General features: G+C 37.2%; 1 protein-coding gene across 5 annotated transcripts in view; it reads left to right on the top strand.

The window, feature by feature from the left end:
- Positions 1 to 3,137: 3,137 nt before the first annotated feature.
- The window catches only part of PHF14 (PHD finger protein 14), a 120,349-nt gene continuing 104,311 nt past the window's right edge, over positions 3,138 to 19,175 (top strand). For all 5 annotated transcript variants that reach the window (XM_080936177.1, XM_080936178.1, XM_080936179.1 and 2 more), the window contains exons 1-4: positions 3,138 to 3,479; positions 3,899 to 4,009; positions 10,450 to 11,198; positions 17,678 to 17,822. In XM_080936177.1, the coding sequence (XP_080792303.1) occupies position 3,479; positions 3,899 to 4,009; positions 10,450 to 11,198; positions 17,678 to 17,822 (1,006 nt within the window). In that variant the 5' untranslated portion in view covers positions 3,138 to 3,478. The remainder of the gene's footprint in view (positions 3,480 to 3,898; positions 4,010 to 10,449; positions 11,199 to 17,677; positions 17,823 to 19,175) is intronic.

Below are 19,175 nucleotides of genomic sequence, written 5' to 3' on the forward strand. Positions count from 1 at the left end.
CCCAGCCAGTGTCTCAACCCATTCCTAGCACTCAGGTTTTTACTCGGCAAGATAATATATCTAGTTGATGCATTGTCTTCCCCTGCATATGGGGGAGTAAGTGCATTCTATTTCATTTTCTTTTTTGTTGTATATACTTAAAAAGCATATACACTGGTAGATTTCTGTTGTAACACAGTCCTAAGAATGGGATTTTGTGAGGAGAATTCCAAGTGCTTGGGATACTGCAGGAAAACAAGACAAGAGTCTTGTGAGCTCAGTTTCTTGAAAACATGGGACTTGTTCTTAAAGTCTGTTTTCGTGCTCTGCCCAGGTGTAGTGAATAGGAGTGAGTTTATTTCAGATGGGTCATCACAGCTAGCTGTCATTTATTACCACTATGGAATAAAGATGTTTTCGACATGTGTGGCTTTCCTTGCAATTGGAAACGTTACCCCTGTGATTCTTACCTTTTAACAGTTTAAATTTTCTGATGCTCTTAATGAGTTGGCTATTGCATGAGAAGTTAGTCCGCCTTCTTTTTAGGTCCTGTTCTCCCAGGTCCCATCGCCTGGAGAGCGATGTTTTTACAAGGGCCTTTAGTGTTAGTTGTCCTCTGCATATTTCCCACCCCTATTATTCTTTGGGATTGCTTCACTAAACACCTTAACCTCACCTTCAGATTCGTTCATTAGCATATCAAGGCCAATCCCTGGCTTGGCTTCTGTTTGACCAGGGGCTTGGTTCTGAGGTTTAGCTCTTATTGGAATTGCGCAAAATAGTTATTTTTCTTTTTCTTTCTTTTAAACTTATTTTCCTAACATTGAAAAATGAAGTATTTGTGTTTTTGAGTCTGAGTTACCTCACTCAGAATAATTTTTCTATTTCTATCCATTTTCTTTCAAATTTCATTTTTCTTAACAGCTGAATAATTTTTTTACTGTGTAAATATATCATAGTTTCATTATTCAACCAGTAGCTTGTGGACATCTATAATGTTTCTGATTCCTGGTGATTACATATAGAGCAGCAATGGACATGGATGAGCAAATGCCCAGAGTGGTGTCTTAGTCAGGTTTCTACTCCTGCACAAAACATCATGACCAAGAAGCAAGGGGAGGAAAGGGTTTACTCAGCTTACACTTTCACATTGCTGTTCATCACCAAAGGAAGTCATGACTGAAACTCACACAGGGTAGGAACTTGGAGGTTGGAGTGGATACAGAAGCCATGGAGAAATGCTGCTTACTGGCTTGCTTCTCCAGCTTGCTCAGCCTGCTTTCTTATAGAACCTGAGACTACCAGCCCAGGGATGGCACCACCCATGATGGGCCAGGCCTCCTCTCTTGATCACTAGTTGAGAATATGCCTTACAGCTGGATCTCATAGAGCCATTTCCTCAAGGGAGGCTCCTTTCTCTGTGATAACTCCAGCTTGTGTCAAGTTGACACACAAAACCAGCTACTGTAAGTGGTATAGCTGAATCCTGAGGTAGATGGATTCTCAGCTTCATGAGGGACCTCCAGTCTGATGTCCACAGTAGCTGTCCCAGTTTTCACTCCCCCAGCAATGATTGTCTCCTTTCTCCCACATCCTCACCAGCATCTGCTGCCGTTTCTCTTATTTGTCTTGGTCAATTCTGACTGGGGTCAGATGAAGTCTCCAAGTAGCTTTAATTAATAATTAATTAATTAATGTATTAACTTGTATAAATTAAAAGGATACTTTTTTCCTGCGAGATTAATACTTTTCAAACACCAATGAATTCAACTCTAATGTAACTTTAACATGTAATGAGTATGCAAAAGCATAGCTGTCTCTTGAGAGAGGACTAAATAAAGTGACCGCACTGGGAACACAGTTAGATCCTTCTAAACTTCATCTTCCAATGAGGGAGTAATCTCATGAACTTTTTATTGTGATAGAAGAAAATCACTTTTCAGTCAAGATACTTTTCAAATACTCTGGTAGGCAGGTTTTGGCACGATAGACAGAACTCTGCTATGAGCTTTGGGACTCTCTCTGACAACATTCTTATCCCTGTGACTGGTAGAAAACTAGGGATTGGTTATGTTTGCTCATTCCAAAAGATTTTCATCTGCTAGCCACACAATGTTAAATCTCACATGGAGGTAGGCAGAAATAGGATAATTTGGAATTAAGGTCTGGAATTGTAAAGTTCTAACTTCCTCACATCATTGCAGTTTTAGCCAATCAGCTTTAGCTCACTCAGCGTCTTTCTAGGAGTTGGCATTCCAAGTTTAGTCTATTGCATGGGCATAGCATTTAGTACATATAGAGTAGTACATCTAATCTGTTACATATTATAATGGCCCTTGTAAATAAGCTTGGGATGATTTAACATAGATTAGGCTGAGTTCGAGTCAGCACAACTTGTCTTCAGGAGAGAGGAATAGCTTGTAAGTACATTAAACAAACTCCCAGGACCTATAAAAAGAATTAGTCATGATCAGAACCTTACTTAATAAAATCTCCGGGGCTGGAGCGATGTCTCAGTGGTTAGCAGAACTGGTTGCTCTTCCAGAGGATCCAGCACCCTCATGGTAGTCACAACTGTCTGTAACTCTAGTTCCAGAAGTTCTAACACCCTCACACAGACATTTATCCAGATCAAACACCCATGACCATAAAATAAGCATAATAAAATTAATAGTAATAGTACTAGTAATAATACCTTCCTTTTGTAAGAGACAAAAGATTCTCATTTACAAACTTTTGGCAGAAAGCACATTTCTGGACATTTCTATTTAAGAAAAAGCAAAATTCACTGAAGTAGTAGGTGGTGGGAGAGAGGGCGTAGATACCAGTTACGGGTTTTATGTTTAAGATTCCAAACATAAACCAGAATCATTGATGGATCTTACATAACTGGAAGGTGATGGGGAATGATTTCAGTGGGGTCTATGCTTCCCTAGGAGATGGGCGGAGCTTCCGGCGCAGTGAGAGAGCTCCGATCCTTCTTAAAGTTCCAGAGTTCCAGTCAATTTAACCCGGCTGGTTTCGGCGCTCCCCGGCGAGGGAGCGCGAGTGCGCACGCGCCCTCAGCCTCTGCTGCCCACGGCGGCGTTTAGGCGCTGGCTTTCACTTCCTCCTTATCTGAGCTGTATCCGGGTCGTCGTTCTCCCCATTGTCTCTGGCAGTCGGCCCTCGACTGCAAATTCTGGGTCTTTTGTTGCTTCTGGTGTAGGCTAATAAAAGTTTCCTTTTTATTTCCAGTTTTTACCGGGGCAGAGCCTCTCGCTGGGCCGGTTCGGGCCTGGCGCCCCTGGCCCGGGAGCGCGGGGGAAGTGGCGCCGGGCGGGCGTGGGGCGGGGGGAGGGACGCTAGCCCGCCCCCGGGGTCGCCCCTGCTCGGTCGGCGCACCGCCCTGCCCGAGTATCTGCTATCCGACTTGTCTCCTTGGCCCTCTGCGCGTCCCTGCTGCCTTGCCTCCCGCAGCCTTCCCTAGGTCTCCAAACGACCACCTCACGGATTCCTTAGTAAGTGTGGCCGAGGCCTCAGCCCCTCTGCACCTTTCCTTGCAGGCAGGCTTTGCGGAGCAGGGAGGGATGGGTGGGGCCCGCGGGCCAGGCAGACCCTTGCTGGAAGCCGCCCCGAGGTCCCTTGGAGTGAGCCCTGGCTTCTGAGATGCGGTGGCTGTGTTACTGTAGGTTGTGGTGTCTGAATGAGAGATTGCCGAGTAGTCATGGAAGTTAGGCGAGGATTTGGGCTGTTTGAATTAATTGGTCTTGGCCTCACCTCGGAGGCAACCAAGCCCCTCTGCAACCAGAGAGCGTCCCCAAACTCAACTTTTCCACCAAGCACAGTGTGTCGAAGTCTGTTAGAGATTCTCCCCCAGCATCACAGTTCTCCCTGTTTGGTGAGATTTTAAAATGATTGTAATATTTTCTCTCAACAGTGGATCGCAGCTCCAAGAGGAGGCAGGTGAAGCCTTTGGCCGCTTCTCTTCTGGAAGCTCTTGATTATGATAGTTCAGATGACAGTGATTTTAAAGTTGGAGATGCTTCAGGTAAATGTTTTCTTTCTCTTTCCCTCTCGCAGCTTTCTGCGGTTCACTGCATTTTTAATTTTTATTTTCTGAACCAGTTTTAATTAAAATGTTCATTTACAGTAAAAGCACACAAACCATTTATTTTGATCATTTTATTTCTCACATTTTCCTAAGATCCTTTCATTAGATCGTACTATAGGGCTTCTACTTCCTGTCCATATTTATTAAGATGCTAGCTGGTAGAGAGGGATCCTATTCAAAATGTAGAAACATTTTTCCATTCTATATCAAGTGAAGACTTGAGGTACCCCAGATGTAGAAGAGTCTATTATGAATAACATGGACCATAATAACCTTGAACATGTTATTTCCATATCAGTCCCCTTTGTATACTTAGAGGAGTTCTTTTTGCACACTAGCTCTCTGACAGAATCAAGTTCAAGGAAGCCTTGTGCCTTAAAACAGCAGGTACAGTGCCTTGAGTAAAGCATACAAGCTTGCTTCTGTTCTAGTTAGTGATGTGAACAGAGGACGAACTTGTATGTCCACATAGTTTAAAAGCAGAAAGAAAAGATGATTTTTCTTTGTGTGTTTTCTTAATATGTTAAGTTTCAATTAAAGCAGTCTGAGAAACAAGATGATATGGGCTGTTATATCTGCAAAACATCAGTGAACACTTGAACATTTAGAACTTTTTATGTTTCTCTCCCATTGGCAAACATTTAGATAAAGTGTAAAATAAAAGCCTTTCTAATTTTATCTCCTCCATGGGTTCTTTTCGAAGTACTGGAAGCATACTCAGGGCCTTTCATATGCTCTGCTGCTAGACTATACTTCCAGCCCCTCTGACATGTTTTAATATCCCATCATGCACCAGCCCCTCTGACATGTTTTAATATCCCATCATGCACCAGCCCCTCTGACATGTCTTGAACATCCAATCATGAAGTTTGAGAGTTTGAAACATCCTGCTCCCTTTCGCTGAGTCTCTCCTCTGTCCTCTTAAAGGTAGTGAGAAAAGATGAAATTAGTTTGTATCAGCCAGGCAGTGGTAGCAAATGCCTTTAATCCTAGCACTTGAAATGAACTCTCTTTGAGTTCAAAGCCAGCCTGGGCTACACAGACAAACCTTGTCTCAGACAACAAAATATTACTTTGTATTGTGTTACTCTTAATAGCATCAGCAAACAATTTGCATTATGATTTGCTGTAGAATCTCATTTAGCTTTTATAATAGCTCATTAGGGAGATGCTCCTTTACACTCATAGAGGTACCCAGCTTAAAGAACTGCTTATAGGGCTTTCAGAAACTGATAGCCAGTGGGTCCGACTACAGAATTTTTTCATTGTTTAGATACTAAGAGTGAATTGATCACTTTTGAAAAGATCAAAATGGCCTGACAGTTGTGGCACCTGATGAATTCACGTCAGCAGTCAACAGTTGATAAAACTACCTCGATTAACTGTTTTTTAACCTTTACTTTGCAGCTCTTTATCTCCTATGTAGTTGATTCACTGGTGTTTGGTACTTTCAAAGAAGGAAAAGAAAGGAAAGGGAGAGGAGGTAAAGTCTTCTTAGGGATGGCTAACAGGGTTATTCTTTGCTAACAGGTCGCACTGGTGTGTCAGTGAGATTTTAAAAAGTAGTTACCATTTAGCAGATAGAAATTAATGAACCAAACTCCAACATTTGCTTTCTTTAAATGTCCATAAATGGTTTTATTTCAGTGAATCCTGGTTTGATAGATTTATTTTCTTGTTTATTGAGGTGGAGTCATTCACAGACATTTCCCTTTATGAGGGATGAAATAGTCCAGAGATAAATTTATAAGCTACCTTAAAAAGAATGTATGGTATTAAGCCAAGCGAAGATTCCAGATCTTGATATATACTAATTATTGATGTTCTATTTGGCTAATGTATGACCCCTAAAAGCACTCAAAAATTCAGTGTCCACCACCTCATATCTGATCCGCAGTTGATTACTGCCCTGGATCCTGGCAAGTATTTGTGAGCTAAGATTTCAGCTTATTTTTGTAGTTTTTGCATGTTATTGTGGAAAAGAGCTAGTGTGAAATAATTTTCTTTAAAATAATAGTTAATGGCAAGTGAGTCTTCCACTTTTGGAAGGTGTGTTGGCTGCTCATAGCTGAGATATTGGCGTATGCTAGAACAACACTATTTCCTCTCATAGTCGGTTGAGGGTAATGAGTAGATGTGCCCTAAGTTAGGGCACAGTTAAAATTATAATAATGACCTCCAGAAGAATCTTGTGGAAATGTTAGGTGGAACCATATATGCATAACTGATTTCTGTAGGTTTAAACCAGCCCAGTAATGGAAATTATATGGTTTAGCTTAAATAAAATATTTTATTTGATTTGTGCCTAGGGTTAGGGATAATTATTTTTTATCTGAATTGAATACTTTTGAAGATGTGAGCAGTTAGTAATGTTATGAACAATATAACTTGTGGTGTCCTGGCCTTTCCTGCCTTCTTTGCTACATGAAGCAAAGTGGGTTACTAGATCTTGATGGATTAGTCAGTAATCAGCCGTTTTGCCTAGAAGAATCCGGTTGAAGCATTTGTAGTTCTTTTCAGTAGTGCTTTTTGCTTAACCTGCTCAAAATGCATTCATTAGCGCCTCACTCAATACTTTTCCAGATGTTACAGTGAAATCACAAAGAAGTTATAGATTGCAGTTATTAACTGATGGGTAATACAGGGATGGTTGATTCTGTGTATAGTTCCAGTCGGGAGTGAGGAGTATTTTAGACCAGACTGATAAATATCCATCGAAGAATGAGGGGAGGAGTGTGAACTAAGAATATATAGAGAAAAACAATTTAGGTGAGGGAAACATTAAATGTGAGAAGTATGGAGATGGGAAAATGTTATTTCTATTTGGGAAAGGACAGAGTAAAAGGAATATTTAAAAAACACACACCTGGAAAGCAGTGAGGAGATGGAGATCTTATTCTAGATGTGGAGTTCTCAGAATGCCTTGGTACTGGTGGCATTTTGTGCTGGCTAATTCTGTTGTGGAGGTTTGTTCTGTACAGTATAGTATGGTGTTTAGCATCTTTGTCCTGTACTTGGTTCCTGTAGTATTGTAGTGTCTTCCCTACCTGTTGTACCTGCTGTGTGACTGCCAGTGTTGTGAGGAACTTGCATGCATGTGGTTTGGGGAAAGAGTTGTCTGTATCAGAGAAGCCCTAATTTAAACTTACCCAGAAAATTCAAGATGGCACATCCGTAACTAGAGTCAGTAGTGACTGAGTTGGGTTGAGTGATGGGCTCTAGAATCAGTTAAAGGTGACACGAGGTTAATCAGGATTGACCAGAAGACTCATGGTGTTTTATTTAATTTGTTTATTTATGGTGCTAATTCTTGCTGCTCTGTACCTACGGAAAGAGTGACTAAGGTTTATGGGATTGTTGGAAAGAGATTATATTTCAGAGTTGTAATTCTCTAAATTGTACTGACTGTATTTGTTTTTTTACCATGAAAAAAAAAAAGGGTTTTGTTGTTATGACACTGATGACTGCTGATTATTACATTTATATTATCTGAATATTGTTAAGGGAGTTTGAAAGTATATTGTTAATGATGCAACCAAAAATTTTTTTCTTAACAGTTGAAATGAATGTTGCTTTGAGACACCATGACGTACTATGTGCTTTGAAGGTTATTATATTTTTTTAAGTCGGTAAATACATTAGGAATAGGAGTTCAAATTTAAAGTTATTTTTAAATGTAAAAAAAAATAGTTCATTGTAGATGTGGGATTAATTAGCTCTGTCCTTATGCATAAGATATAGTTTCGGGATATCTGGAAAATTGACACTATTCAGTTTTCTTCCTTTTTTGTTTTCCTTCCTTCTCTTCTTTCTTCCACACAGAATGATAAGTTTGGAAGGCAGTATGGGGTATTTTTTGATATTGTGCAAATAGAAATGTTTTCTTTTTTGCAGCCTTTAAAATATAGCCAGCAGTGGACCTTGTTTTCTCACTGTCATTATTATTCATCTGTGATTATAAATAAATATCTCTGTCCCTCAAATGAGTATGGAGAAAATGTACCAAAATATGACTAATTATGAAAAAGTTATATTCCTGAGATCCTTGTCCTGTTGTTAGATTAGATTATGACTAAAGTGTTACATTGTGTGACTAAAAAATTGGGCAACCCACTAGTATTTGAATTTGGAGAAGAATGTCATGTTCTTGTAATAATACATTGACAAATACAAAGGTAAAACAGTTGAATCTTAACATTGTACTGTGCTGAGACATGACTATAAAACAAAAACAAATCAAAGAATATTAGTTTACCTCTACATTTGAAAACTGTTGCATTAGTTTAGACATTGAAAATAAAGTTGCAAAATCCATGACATTGGTAAAGTTTACCTGGTAATACAAAGTTGGATTCTCATCAGGAACCCTCATACTCTGTAGTAGTGAGCTTTAGTTATATATCCACTAATAATTTCTTGTGTTAAAATATCTTCTAGATAGATGCCTGATCTAGAAGAATAGAATCTTTCCTTCTTGTCTACTTTTTAGCTTTCTTGATTTCAGTGTTGCTTGTGTCTTAATGTTCTTTAGTGACTGTGCTTGAGAGATCTTTTCTTGCCTTTGAAGTATTTAGTGGAATCTACTTATTTCTCAGAAGACCATTATTTAAAAATTTGTAGAAATTATTGCTGATTTTTCTTTGTAGGTTAGACTTAATTATTATGAGTGGTTTAAAAACTTAGTTTTTCTTAATATTTTATAAAACTCTTGAGCTGAAAACATATCACTTGCTTTGAATTGATATTGAGCCCGTACTCTTTAAATCCAAAAAGCTCAGAGATCTACAAGAATTTAACTTTGACAGACTTGTTTTATAGCAAAACCTTTTTAAAACCAATAGTTAATTTGTGTCATTTCTCATACTCTGTAAATATTTATACTGAATACCGTTGATATATTTGATTATCAAACAACACCTTATGTATTAATGTGCTATTAATGTAGTACATTATGCATATTCCAAATTAATGTCATAGAATGTGAACATTTCCTAATTTAAGCACACATACCTGGCTCCTGAGGTCTGAAACCTAAGGAAATGATTGGCTTGTGTGGTTGTGCACTTTTGCTCTGTGTAAGACTGTGTAGAATAATGACGCTTTTGCTTTTCTTCGTAACACTATTGAATAAGCTGATAGTCTTGAGACTGATAATAATTTCATTTACTCATTAAAAATTTGTTGTTTTCATTTCTTACATGAGCTAACTAACACACAGGATAGTTTGATTATTAGCTGTGTATATGGGCCTTCTGAGGTGATTTAGATATACTAATTAACTTTTGAACCTTCAATTCCCAGTTAATTTTAGAGGTCAAAGGAAGTTAAATTCATAGAAATTAAAATTGTACGGAACCACTAATGCTTTGTGCTGTTTTAGTATTTATATTTTCTGTATTATGGATGCAGACAGTTTGTTTTTCTATAGAGTTTACAGTTGGTATACAATTCATTATCTCCCTGTTCTTTTTCTACATCCACTTATCCTCCTGTCCAAATATTCAAATTGTTATATGTTGGCTTATGTGCAGACGAGACTAGAATAGAGAGTAGTACTGGGTTGCTAGGTGGGAATGGAAGCAGCTTTGCTAATTAAAGGCTTGCACGAGCTACTCAGTAACCATAGCCCATTTATTCAGTGGCAGGTAGCTGATCATTTTAGGACAGATTGCTTTCTTTGTCAGAAGTTTCAATTCAGGGGCATCTAGTAGCTGGAACTTATGAAAACTATACAGTACATGACACAAGCAGTAGCCTATTAACCAGGAAGACTGAAATATTCTTTCACCTTCCATTTTTTATGTGCCATTGGTATTGTCCATTTTTGCCTTTGTAGTTACCCAACATCTGCTACAAGTTGACTATCATATTTCTATGCTTGTTTTGGTAGATAAAAAAATTTAATAGACTGTTTTACAGGGCTAACATTTTTTTGCTTGAGATGTGATTCATTAGTGTAAGTAAGCATATTATATGAAAGAAAGATGTAAAGGAAGAATAACCAAATTATGTTATGATTGATTAAGTTACAGTCAAGTGCTCATTAAGAACATACTTTTAGAAAATAAATAATTATCTGTAGGTCATTATACTGTTATTAGATATTTGATATAAATCAGTGGTGCTATGTTGAAGGTATATTCTAACTTCCATTTCGTTTCTCATCTTCATTAATTCATACTGAATTAAATCATATATCAACTTTGTTGACTTATTATTTAACGAGGTTGGGAATGTCTACCATCCTTTGCCTTAGATTTGTTTATATTGTTTTGCAAGTTATCCACAAGTTTTGGTGGTTTCATTTGTGTCAGTGTTGTGTGTGTGTGTGTATGTATATACATATGTGTGGTTTTTTTTTCTCATATTTTCAACAGATTCTGAAGGGAGTGGTAATGGAAGTGAAGACCCTTCAAAGGACAGTGGAGAAGGTTCCTGTAGTGATTCTGAGGAAAACATTTTAGAAGAAGAACTGAATGAAGACATTAAAGTAAAGGAAGAACAGCTTAAGAATTCTACAGAGGAAATAATGTCATCAGACAAACAGTTAATTAAAATGGAAAAGAAGGAAGAAGAAGAAAATGGAGAAAGACCTAGAAAAAGAAAGGAGAAAGAAAAAGAAAGAGAGAAGGACAAAGAAAAAGCATCAGTATCTGATAGTGCAGCTGCTTCTGCTGCTGGCACCACATTAGCCACCAGCCCTCCTGCTGTTACCTCCCCTTCTGTCCCTACCACCACCACCACAGAGGAGCAAGTCAGTGAGCCCAAGAAATGGAATCTTCGTCGGAACCGGCCCCTCTTGGACTTCGTATCCATGGAAGAGCTGAATGATATGGATGATTATGACAGTGAGGATGACAATGACTGGAGGCCTACTGTAGTAAAGAGAAAGGGGAGATCGGCATCTCAGAAGGAGGGCAGTGATGGAGACAATGAGGATGATGAAGATGAGGGAAGTGGGAGTGAGGAAGATGAGAATGATGAGGGCAATGATGAAGACCATAGCAGCCCTGCTAGTGAAGCAGGTGGTAAGAAGAAGAAGAGTAAAGTTCTTAGCAGAAACAGTGCTGATGATGAGGAACTGACCAATGATAGCCTGACCCTATCTCAGAGCAAGAGTAATGAGGTAGAGCAACCCAATTTTTATGCTATCTGTTTGTCTGGGGAAAGGGAATTTTCTAAATCAGTGCTTATTTTCTTAAGTGGCTTCCTTGAATTTTTATGTAGTTGTAGGAGTGAATGAACACCCTGAATTTAACATTTATTCATTTGGTCGACAAACTTTTAATTATCCACTATTTGTCAACATTCTCCAGTCTCTGTTACCAAGGAAAGTATGTAGGGAGACATTTTTGTATCTTAGACTTGGGAAATGGTAGTTTGCTATTCCCATTTCTATCTTCTTTCTCTTCATAGACAATAACTGGCAATGACTGGATTAGGAAAGTAGAGGCCCATGGTTCAGACGTAGTGTTTTTGTCTAGCTACATTAAAAACAAGGCTTTTGCATACATTGGAAGAAGGTAACACACAGCTTTTTTCTCTCTCAGACTTTGAGAGAGTTGTTTTAAAGGTTAAGTCAGTTATCAGCAATAGCAGTCATCAGTATAGTCACCAATCCTTGCTTTATGTGTGTGACAGTAAAATGTACTTTTTTTCCTAACACATCCTTAATGAACAAATCCTCTGCAAAGAAGTAAAAATAAAAGCAAACATTTTCCCCCATAGAACAAACATTACTATCCTGAAGCAACAGTAATGACTCAGTCCTGCCATTGAAGTTCTACTGCAAGTTAGGTTTTCCCTTTGGTCCAGAGGTGCAACGTTCAAGACTTCAGTTAAACATATCTGTGTCTCTGTCTGTGTGCCTATGTGTTTTCCTTCCAAAAGAAAGATTGAGTTGATGTCTTACATGTAGATGTATGTTACATCACATGTAGAACTGTATTAATTATGTCATTTCTGTTGTGTTTAAGTCAACAAATTTACTTCTTCATCATTTCTTTTTGTTTTTCATATCATTGAAGCAGCTTAAACTGGTAGATTTTCTTTATGCTTTATTTTTTCATATTTTTCTGCTTGCACATGTTCAGAGTAGTAACTATTTTGGTTAGACTTACTATAAACTTTGTGGGTTTGTTTCTCTTAAATAATATATAGCAAACTCTTAGGGATTCCATGTCAGCAGAGATGAAGTAAAGGCTTACATTTGCATTATAAACTCTGATTAATTTCTATGTTGCTCTTATTCCTATGAAGAATATTGCTTGCTTTCTGCGCTATTCTACTTCTTTAGGTAAAGGAAAACTCACTTGAGGAGAGAGTATAGTACTGTTTAAGGTTGTAGCATGAGCTGCTCTGTATTACTAATGCTGTCTTGGCAGATGTATGGATATTTGTTAATATTTACACTGAGCATTTGTTCAGTTTATTTCTATAGCATTTAGCACTTATTCTCTATTGACTGAGCTTACTTTGGCAGCATATCTAATGTTTCATGGTTGGGTTATTATTCACAGAAGTAATTTAATAATAGAGGACCTCTGGAGAGGATTCATTCATGTTAATATGTAGGGACACTTGCATATGTGTAGAAATGTATTTGTTATTTTTTAATAACCTCTGCTTGATAACATTGCTTAATAGACTAAGTTTTATAATACATTTCAAGATCACATATATGGGTTAGTGGGGTTTTTTTCTTGTTCTAGTGGAAAAAATTAAATATTCTGGTAAATAATGGGAGCTATATTTAAGTGACCTGAAGATATTTCTGTCATGAGATTCCCAAAGTATTTCTTAGAAAAGTACCTACACAGAATAACTTGTAGAAAGCTAATTTTTCTTGAATAACCTGCTTAAAGCTTGTTTACAGTTTTGTCTTTACATCATCTATTTGTAAAATTAATTCCTCAATTTTTATGATTTTACTTATATTTAAATTATAAATTAAATATCAGATTTTACTTAAGAAATTAATCAGTTAAATTATTAATTATAAGTTTAGATTTTCTATTTATGTGCTCTCATATTGATAAGAAAGATGTTAAAAGTTTATTTTTGTTGCCTTATGGCTAATGGTTTTGTCAGTTCTCCTAGTTACCGATTTTGGGAAATAATACTAACTAAATATTTATTATAGTTAACAAGTTTGTTTCTGAAATTTTATATTTCTCTATTTTGCCTGTAATGGAAATTTCATAGTAGAGACAGCTGAAAAAGTGGCTTTAGAAATATACAGATGCATGTCATACTTAGTTATTATTTGGTAGACTTTTCTTAGTTATAATGTCAAGTATATTTGTAGAGAAATGATATGAACTGCCTATAGGTAAATGATGCTCTTAAACCTTAACAATTTTGAATTTCTTAGAGGAATTCACTATTTTTGATCAGGGCTCTTTTATAACTCAAATTCTGATGGCCTCAACATACCTAGGCACATAGACGAATGCTTATAAGACATTTTGGCTTTAGGATCTCATTATTAAAAAGTCATTGAAGACTTGTAGTATTATTTAGGTAGACTACATCTATTGACATTTAAAATTTCAAATTAATCTTAGAAATTCTAAAACAAACGGACAAATAAAAACCAAAAACAAAACCACACAAAAGATACAGAAACAGGCAAGTTAAGTAGTCAGGTTGGTAACACTGACCTTTTTTATGTAGCTTCTTGAACACTTTACCCATTCACAAAAGAAGAGCAAAGAAGCAGATAGCACAAAAACAGCATCATGAGAATAGTCTTTCCTGGGCACTTTCTGCAAGAGAGCTTCCTGGAGCACACGTTTGCTGCTTTAGAGCAGATAGATCACTTGATGAGTTACAGTTTCTCTAAATTGGGGACTGACTGTTGACTTTTGCTTTTGCAGTTTTTAAATTAGTACAGTCTGGATAACAGCCCTGCAGTATGGCTGTGTTCCTTTTGGTCCTTCATTTTGAAACTTCCGAGTGTCACTGATACCATTTTGTTAATCCATTTATCTCTGACTTAAATTTTTTAAATATGGGTAGTGTAACATTTTCAGAAAATGGTTCTCATTTTCAAGACATTGAACCTAGAGTTATAGTTGAAAATTTATGAATGGACGAAATTCTGTCAGAATTGCCAGTCTTGTTTTGTTAAGGAGGAAATGTTTCTTTTTCATTGAGGATCTGTAGAACAGTTTGGATCTTGGATTACTGTTTTCTTAAGTACAACCTTATATTTTTGGCTTAGTATAAGAATTTTTCATATAAGGTTCTTTATGTTTAATGATAAATGTCACTGATCTTGCAATTAATATGTAAAGATTTTGGCAAAAGTTTTTAATACTTTAAGTAGGAAAAAATATTAACCCTTTCTCTTGAAAAACCATCTGTGTTTCCGTAGAGCAAGTATGTTTAAGTAACTCAGTCACAGGGTTAAATAAATACAAAACACATTCATGGTTCTTTTTAGCATAATGCTGAAGATGTGTGTGTGTTTGGGATATCTGACTTACTAGTTAGTTATCTCTTTGAACATTTTTGTAGGAAAAAATGCTGTAAGTTCTACTCAACAGATAGAGCATTTATGAATAATTATAGTCACACTTTTGGTATATTACTTTTTCTTTTCTTTTAGAACTGGCTCTATGTAAAGGCAAATTATAGTGGAGTTTTCTGTATTAAATTTGAATACAACAGGTTTAATTTAGTCTTTTTGTATATATTTGATAAACAACTTATAGAAAACATGTCAAATGAACATTAAATATGTTTTAGAGTGAAGGGAGAACTCTAGGCAATATTTATTTATTTTTAGATTGGCATCAGAGCATTGGGATTTGACCCAGCATTTTCATGCACTATACTAAGTTCTCAGTTGCTTCCCTCTCTCCTCTGCTTGGTCCCCTTCCTCCCTTTAGATGTGCCCCTTTCTTCTCCATTTAGTCCCCTTTGCTTAGGCTTTACATATAAATATATTTCCCTGTGTATTCTCACCCCCTGTAGGTTTATTTCTTTAAGATTAAATTCCAAGGAGAAAAATGAAACAGTAATTGAATTATTACTGTAGTGCCTTTTTTTTCTAATTTCAAAATATTTTCTTTTGCTATCTCTAACTTTTTTTTGTATAAAGTTTCATTAATTTTTTTGTTAAAAAATGAATGGTTAAAGGTTTTAGCCTAGTTTTCTTTGATAGAAAAAGACACATACCTTCAGAGATATGGTAACAAATTTGTAGGAAACTAGACTCTATTGTTTTGATTATAAATGTGCTTAAATCACAAACAGTGATTTAATTTAATGCACATCTGCTCTAATAACAGACACTGAGATCATGTTTTCAAAACTTTGGTTTAGATTTTCCTATTGAACCACTGTGGCCAGCTGCTAGGGAACACTAGAGGGCTGCTGTCCCCTTACTGTGCATTACAGTTGGAATAAGTGTCTCTCTGGATCAGAGGGCCCTAACCAGCCGTCACTGCTGTTTTCTTATTCACAGGCACTAGAGCATAGGACATGTAGAGAGGGCTGGCATAGATAGCTTACTCATTGTTCTTCTGAATAAAATCAGCAAACAGAGAAAATCCATTTTCTCCCCTTTGCAGAGGGGAAAAGCCATGGCACATGCCGAGAAGTGACAGACCATTGATTTAGTTTCTACTTCAAGAAGTTCACTTTTTTTTTTTTTTTCCATTCACAGGTTTGCTCATAGAATTGTCTTATTTTCTGTATTAAGCCATTTTCTAAGGCTTAGATGTAATTCTATCATAACAAATGTTGACAGGCTATTAACACCAGTAGCCTATTAATTATCAGACTGTTTCATGAGGTCATTTCCTAGTCTGTGATAGTCAACAAAACAGAAAACCAAAACCAACCTAGGAGTGATAGCCTATAAAAACGTTTGGCGTTACCAAGGGGACGATGTACTATCAGTGCTCATTTGGGCTTGTCACTTGCCTTTGAGGCTCTAAAGAACATAGCCCACCCCAGACCCTCCTTCTCTTTGGAGCCATGTACAGGAAGTGTGGAGGCGAGGAGGAAGAGCATGGCTAATGCAGCATGGAGGATCTTTATTCAAGGAATCTTACGGCAACCTTCCTGTTCCCTTTAAATTTTGTCACTCTTATTCTACAAACAGGAACACTGTATGTTCAACAGCTGCGAGGTGAAAGTTGCAAACGGTGTTGAGGATGTTCATTAGCTACCAAGATAAAATAAAACACGTGGGTTTCCTTTACAACATAGTCTCACTGCTTTCCCTGATTTCTTTCACAGCTGTAATTCTTGATGCTATGCATCAAATGTATCAAGAGAATTATTTATTGTGACCTTTAAGGACTGTCAGTGGGTGTTGTGGCATATGCCTGTAATCAGAGCTAGTGAGAGTAGAGGCAGGAGGATTAGATGATTGAGGCCAACCATGGGTACCTAGGAAGTTCAAGAACATATTGGGGTATGCGAGATCTTGTCGCATAAAGCTCCTCCCCACAAAATATTTAAAAGTATGTACAATTTTTATTGAAATGATGGTTCCAAGTGTTACCTTTGAGAGTATTGATAGACTTTAAAGTGATATAAACCAGCAAAATACTAATAAGGAATGAAATATATTTTGCAAATGTGGCATGGAGCTATCAACAATTTGGCTTTTGACTGTGGTTGGCTTTGTAAATGAAGATATACAAATCTGCCACATTGTTATGCTAAGTGTTATATATGAATATAACAAGACTCTTTACCTTGTATTTTGAGGTGGAGCCTTGTTAGTTTATCCAGACTGGTGTTTACCTCCCAGGCTCAAGTTATCCTGCCTAACCCTCGCATGTGGCTGGAGCTGTCTGGGAGCGGCTGTGCCAGGCTGAAGTGTTCTCTTGTTAGAGTTTACACACAAATGCAAAAGGGTCACATGAAAATGGACAGATTTCAGTTTCCTGAAATGTTATCCTTTTATGCTCATCTGATAGTAAGGCTTTTATCCTTTATATTGATAGTAGCTACTGTCTTTTATTACCAGTTTGCAGTAGATGTTTCTTGCCGTAAATATAAGGAGCACATTTTCTCACTCTTCTAGCAACCACTTAACTTTTTCTCTCCAGATTATGAGTTCAAGCTCTTTCTGAGTAGTTGGGTAACTCTAGACCTTTTACAAGTTGGAGTCTAGAGTCTCTCAGACATCACATACATACTTGCTTACATGTTATGCTTACCTGTTCCCTCCTGTTTTGTATATGTGTGTCTTGTCTTTTCTAGGTAGGAACATTATTGAAGTAGAGGAACCACGTCTTAGACTTTGAAAGTCTGTATATAGGGCTGGTAATTATTAGATGATTAAGTGATCCTTTCCCCTAGTTTAAAGGCCAGGGTCAAAATATTAAGCAGATAGAGCTATTTGCATATCTGTGCCTTCTGCCTTTGCAGAGGAGCATCTGCGGAGCTATTACAGAGTAAGATGGTGTGTGGGAAGGGTCCTTGGACAGTGGTGTAGCACACTTTGAATCTACTAATAGAAAGCCACATAAATTTGAAGTACAAGAAAGTATTTTGGAACAAAATGAGAATTGTGTGAATTAAATTACTTTTTAAATTAAAGTACGATTTTTTTTTTTTTGTGATTTATCTTAATATTAGGACTCGCTGATTCTTGAGAAGAGTCAAAACTGGAGTTCCCAAAAAATGGACCACATTCTGATTTGCTGTGTTTGTCTTGGAGATAACAGTGAAGATGCAGATGAAATAATTCAGTGTGACAATTGTGGCATTACAGTTCATGAAGGTAATTTAACTTTTTTTCTTGTTAGAAATGGCTGGTTGACATCTTAATCGAAAGAAGTTTAAACTTTTCCATTTGTACACTTGCAAGTTTTACTGCTCTATTATATATTATGATTTAGTTTAAAATATATATTGAGTTCTTGAAATTTGTTTATTTTGTGTATATAAATGTGGTGTGTGTGTGTGTGTGTTTGAATCAGGATCCTGTGTACCCTAGGTTTGTATTGAGCTCGCACTGTAGTCAAGAGGATGACCTAGTACTGAATTTACAGACTTGTGACTTCACACTCTACCTGACAGACATCGTTATGATCTAAGACATGGATGCTGTAAAATCATACCACTGAGGACAGATTTCACATGGAGACTTACAGGGGAGGGAGTATACAGAGACTGACTCTAGGAAAGGGAGAAGGAAGTAGAAACAGGAGGAACTGGCCTCTTATAAGGGGATGTGAACTCCTGGCAACAGGGGAATGAATGCATGTGGCAGCTGATTATTACATCTGCTGTTGCTGCGTCCCTGGAGGCAGGCAATGGGAAGGCCTGCATACCAATAGGCATTGCTTTTCAGATTTTCTTAGTAAAAATGTGCATTTACTTATTAAGATGTTTTATGAAAAGAACAATAGTTCTTTAGAGGTAAGGGCTAACAGTTTTCTTCATGTTAGTAGGTATTCTTAGTTTTTCTTCTCTTTTGGGATTTTATCACGCTGACTGGAGTTATCCTCTTAGACTCTGGAGTAGCTGGGATCATAGTATATACTGTACCTTGCTACTTTTAGTTCTTAAATAAAAGTTGAAAATTAGGAGACAAAAATTCAGTTAGCCAATAGAAGGTACTGTTTAATGTTTAAAACTTGCATTTAAATCCTTTCAACCTTTTACATATTTTTATCAATACACATATATAGTCATACATATATATACATACATATATAATTATACATACATATATATATATGTATGCATGTGTGTGTGTGTATATATATATATTAGTTATGGAGTTGTAGTGGGCCTGTTTTTATTGGTTATTTTATTTATTTACTTCCTAGTTTTTCGTACATGAACCACACATCCCCTCCCCCCTGCTTCTATGAGGGTGCTCCCTGACCCACCCAGCTACTCCCACCTCATCCCCCTAGCATCCCCATATGCTGGGGCATTGAGCCTCTACAGGACCAAGGGCCTCCCTCACCTCCCTGCCAGACAGTGCCATTCTCTGCTACATATATATCTGGAGCCATGGGTTGCTTGTTTTAGGCCCTGTTTAGGTCTTTGGTTGGTGTTTTAGGCCTTGGCAACTGTGGGGGGTCTGGTTGGTTGATATTGTTGTCCTTCCTATGGGTTGTAA

The sequence above is a fragment of the Micromys minutus genome (genome assembly GCF_963924665.1).
Source record: "Micromys minutus genome assembly, chromosome: 23".
Taxonomy (NCBI): Eukaryota; Metazoa; Chordata; class Mammalia; order Rodentia; family Muridae; genus Micromys; species Micromys minutus.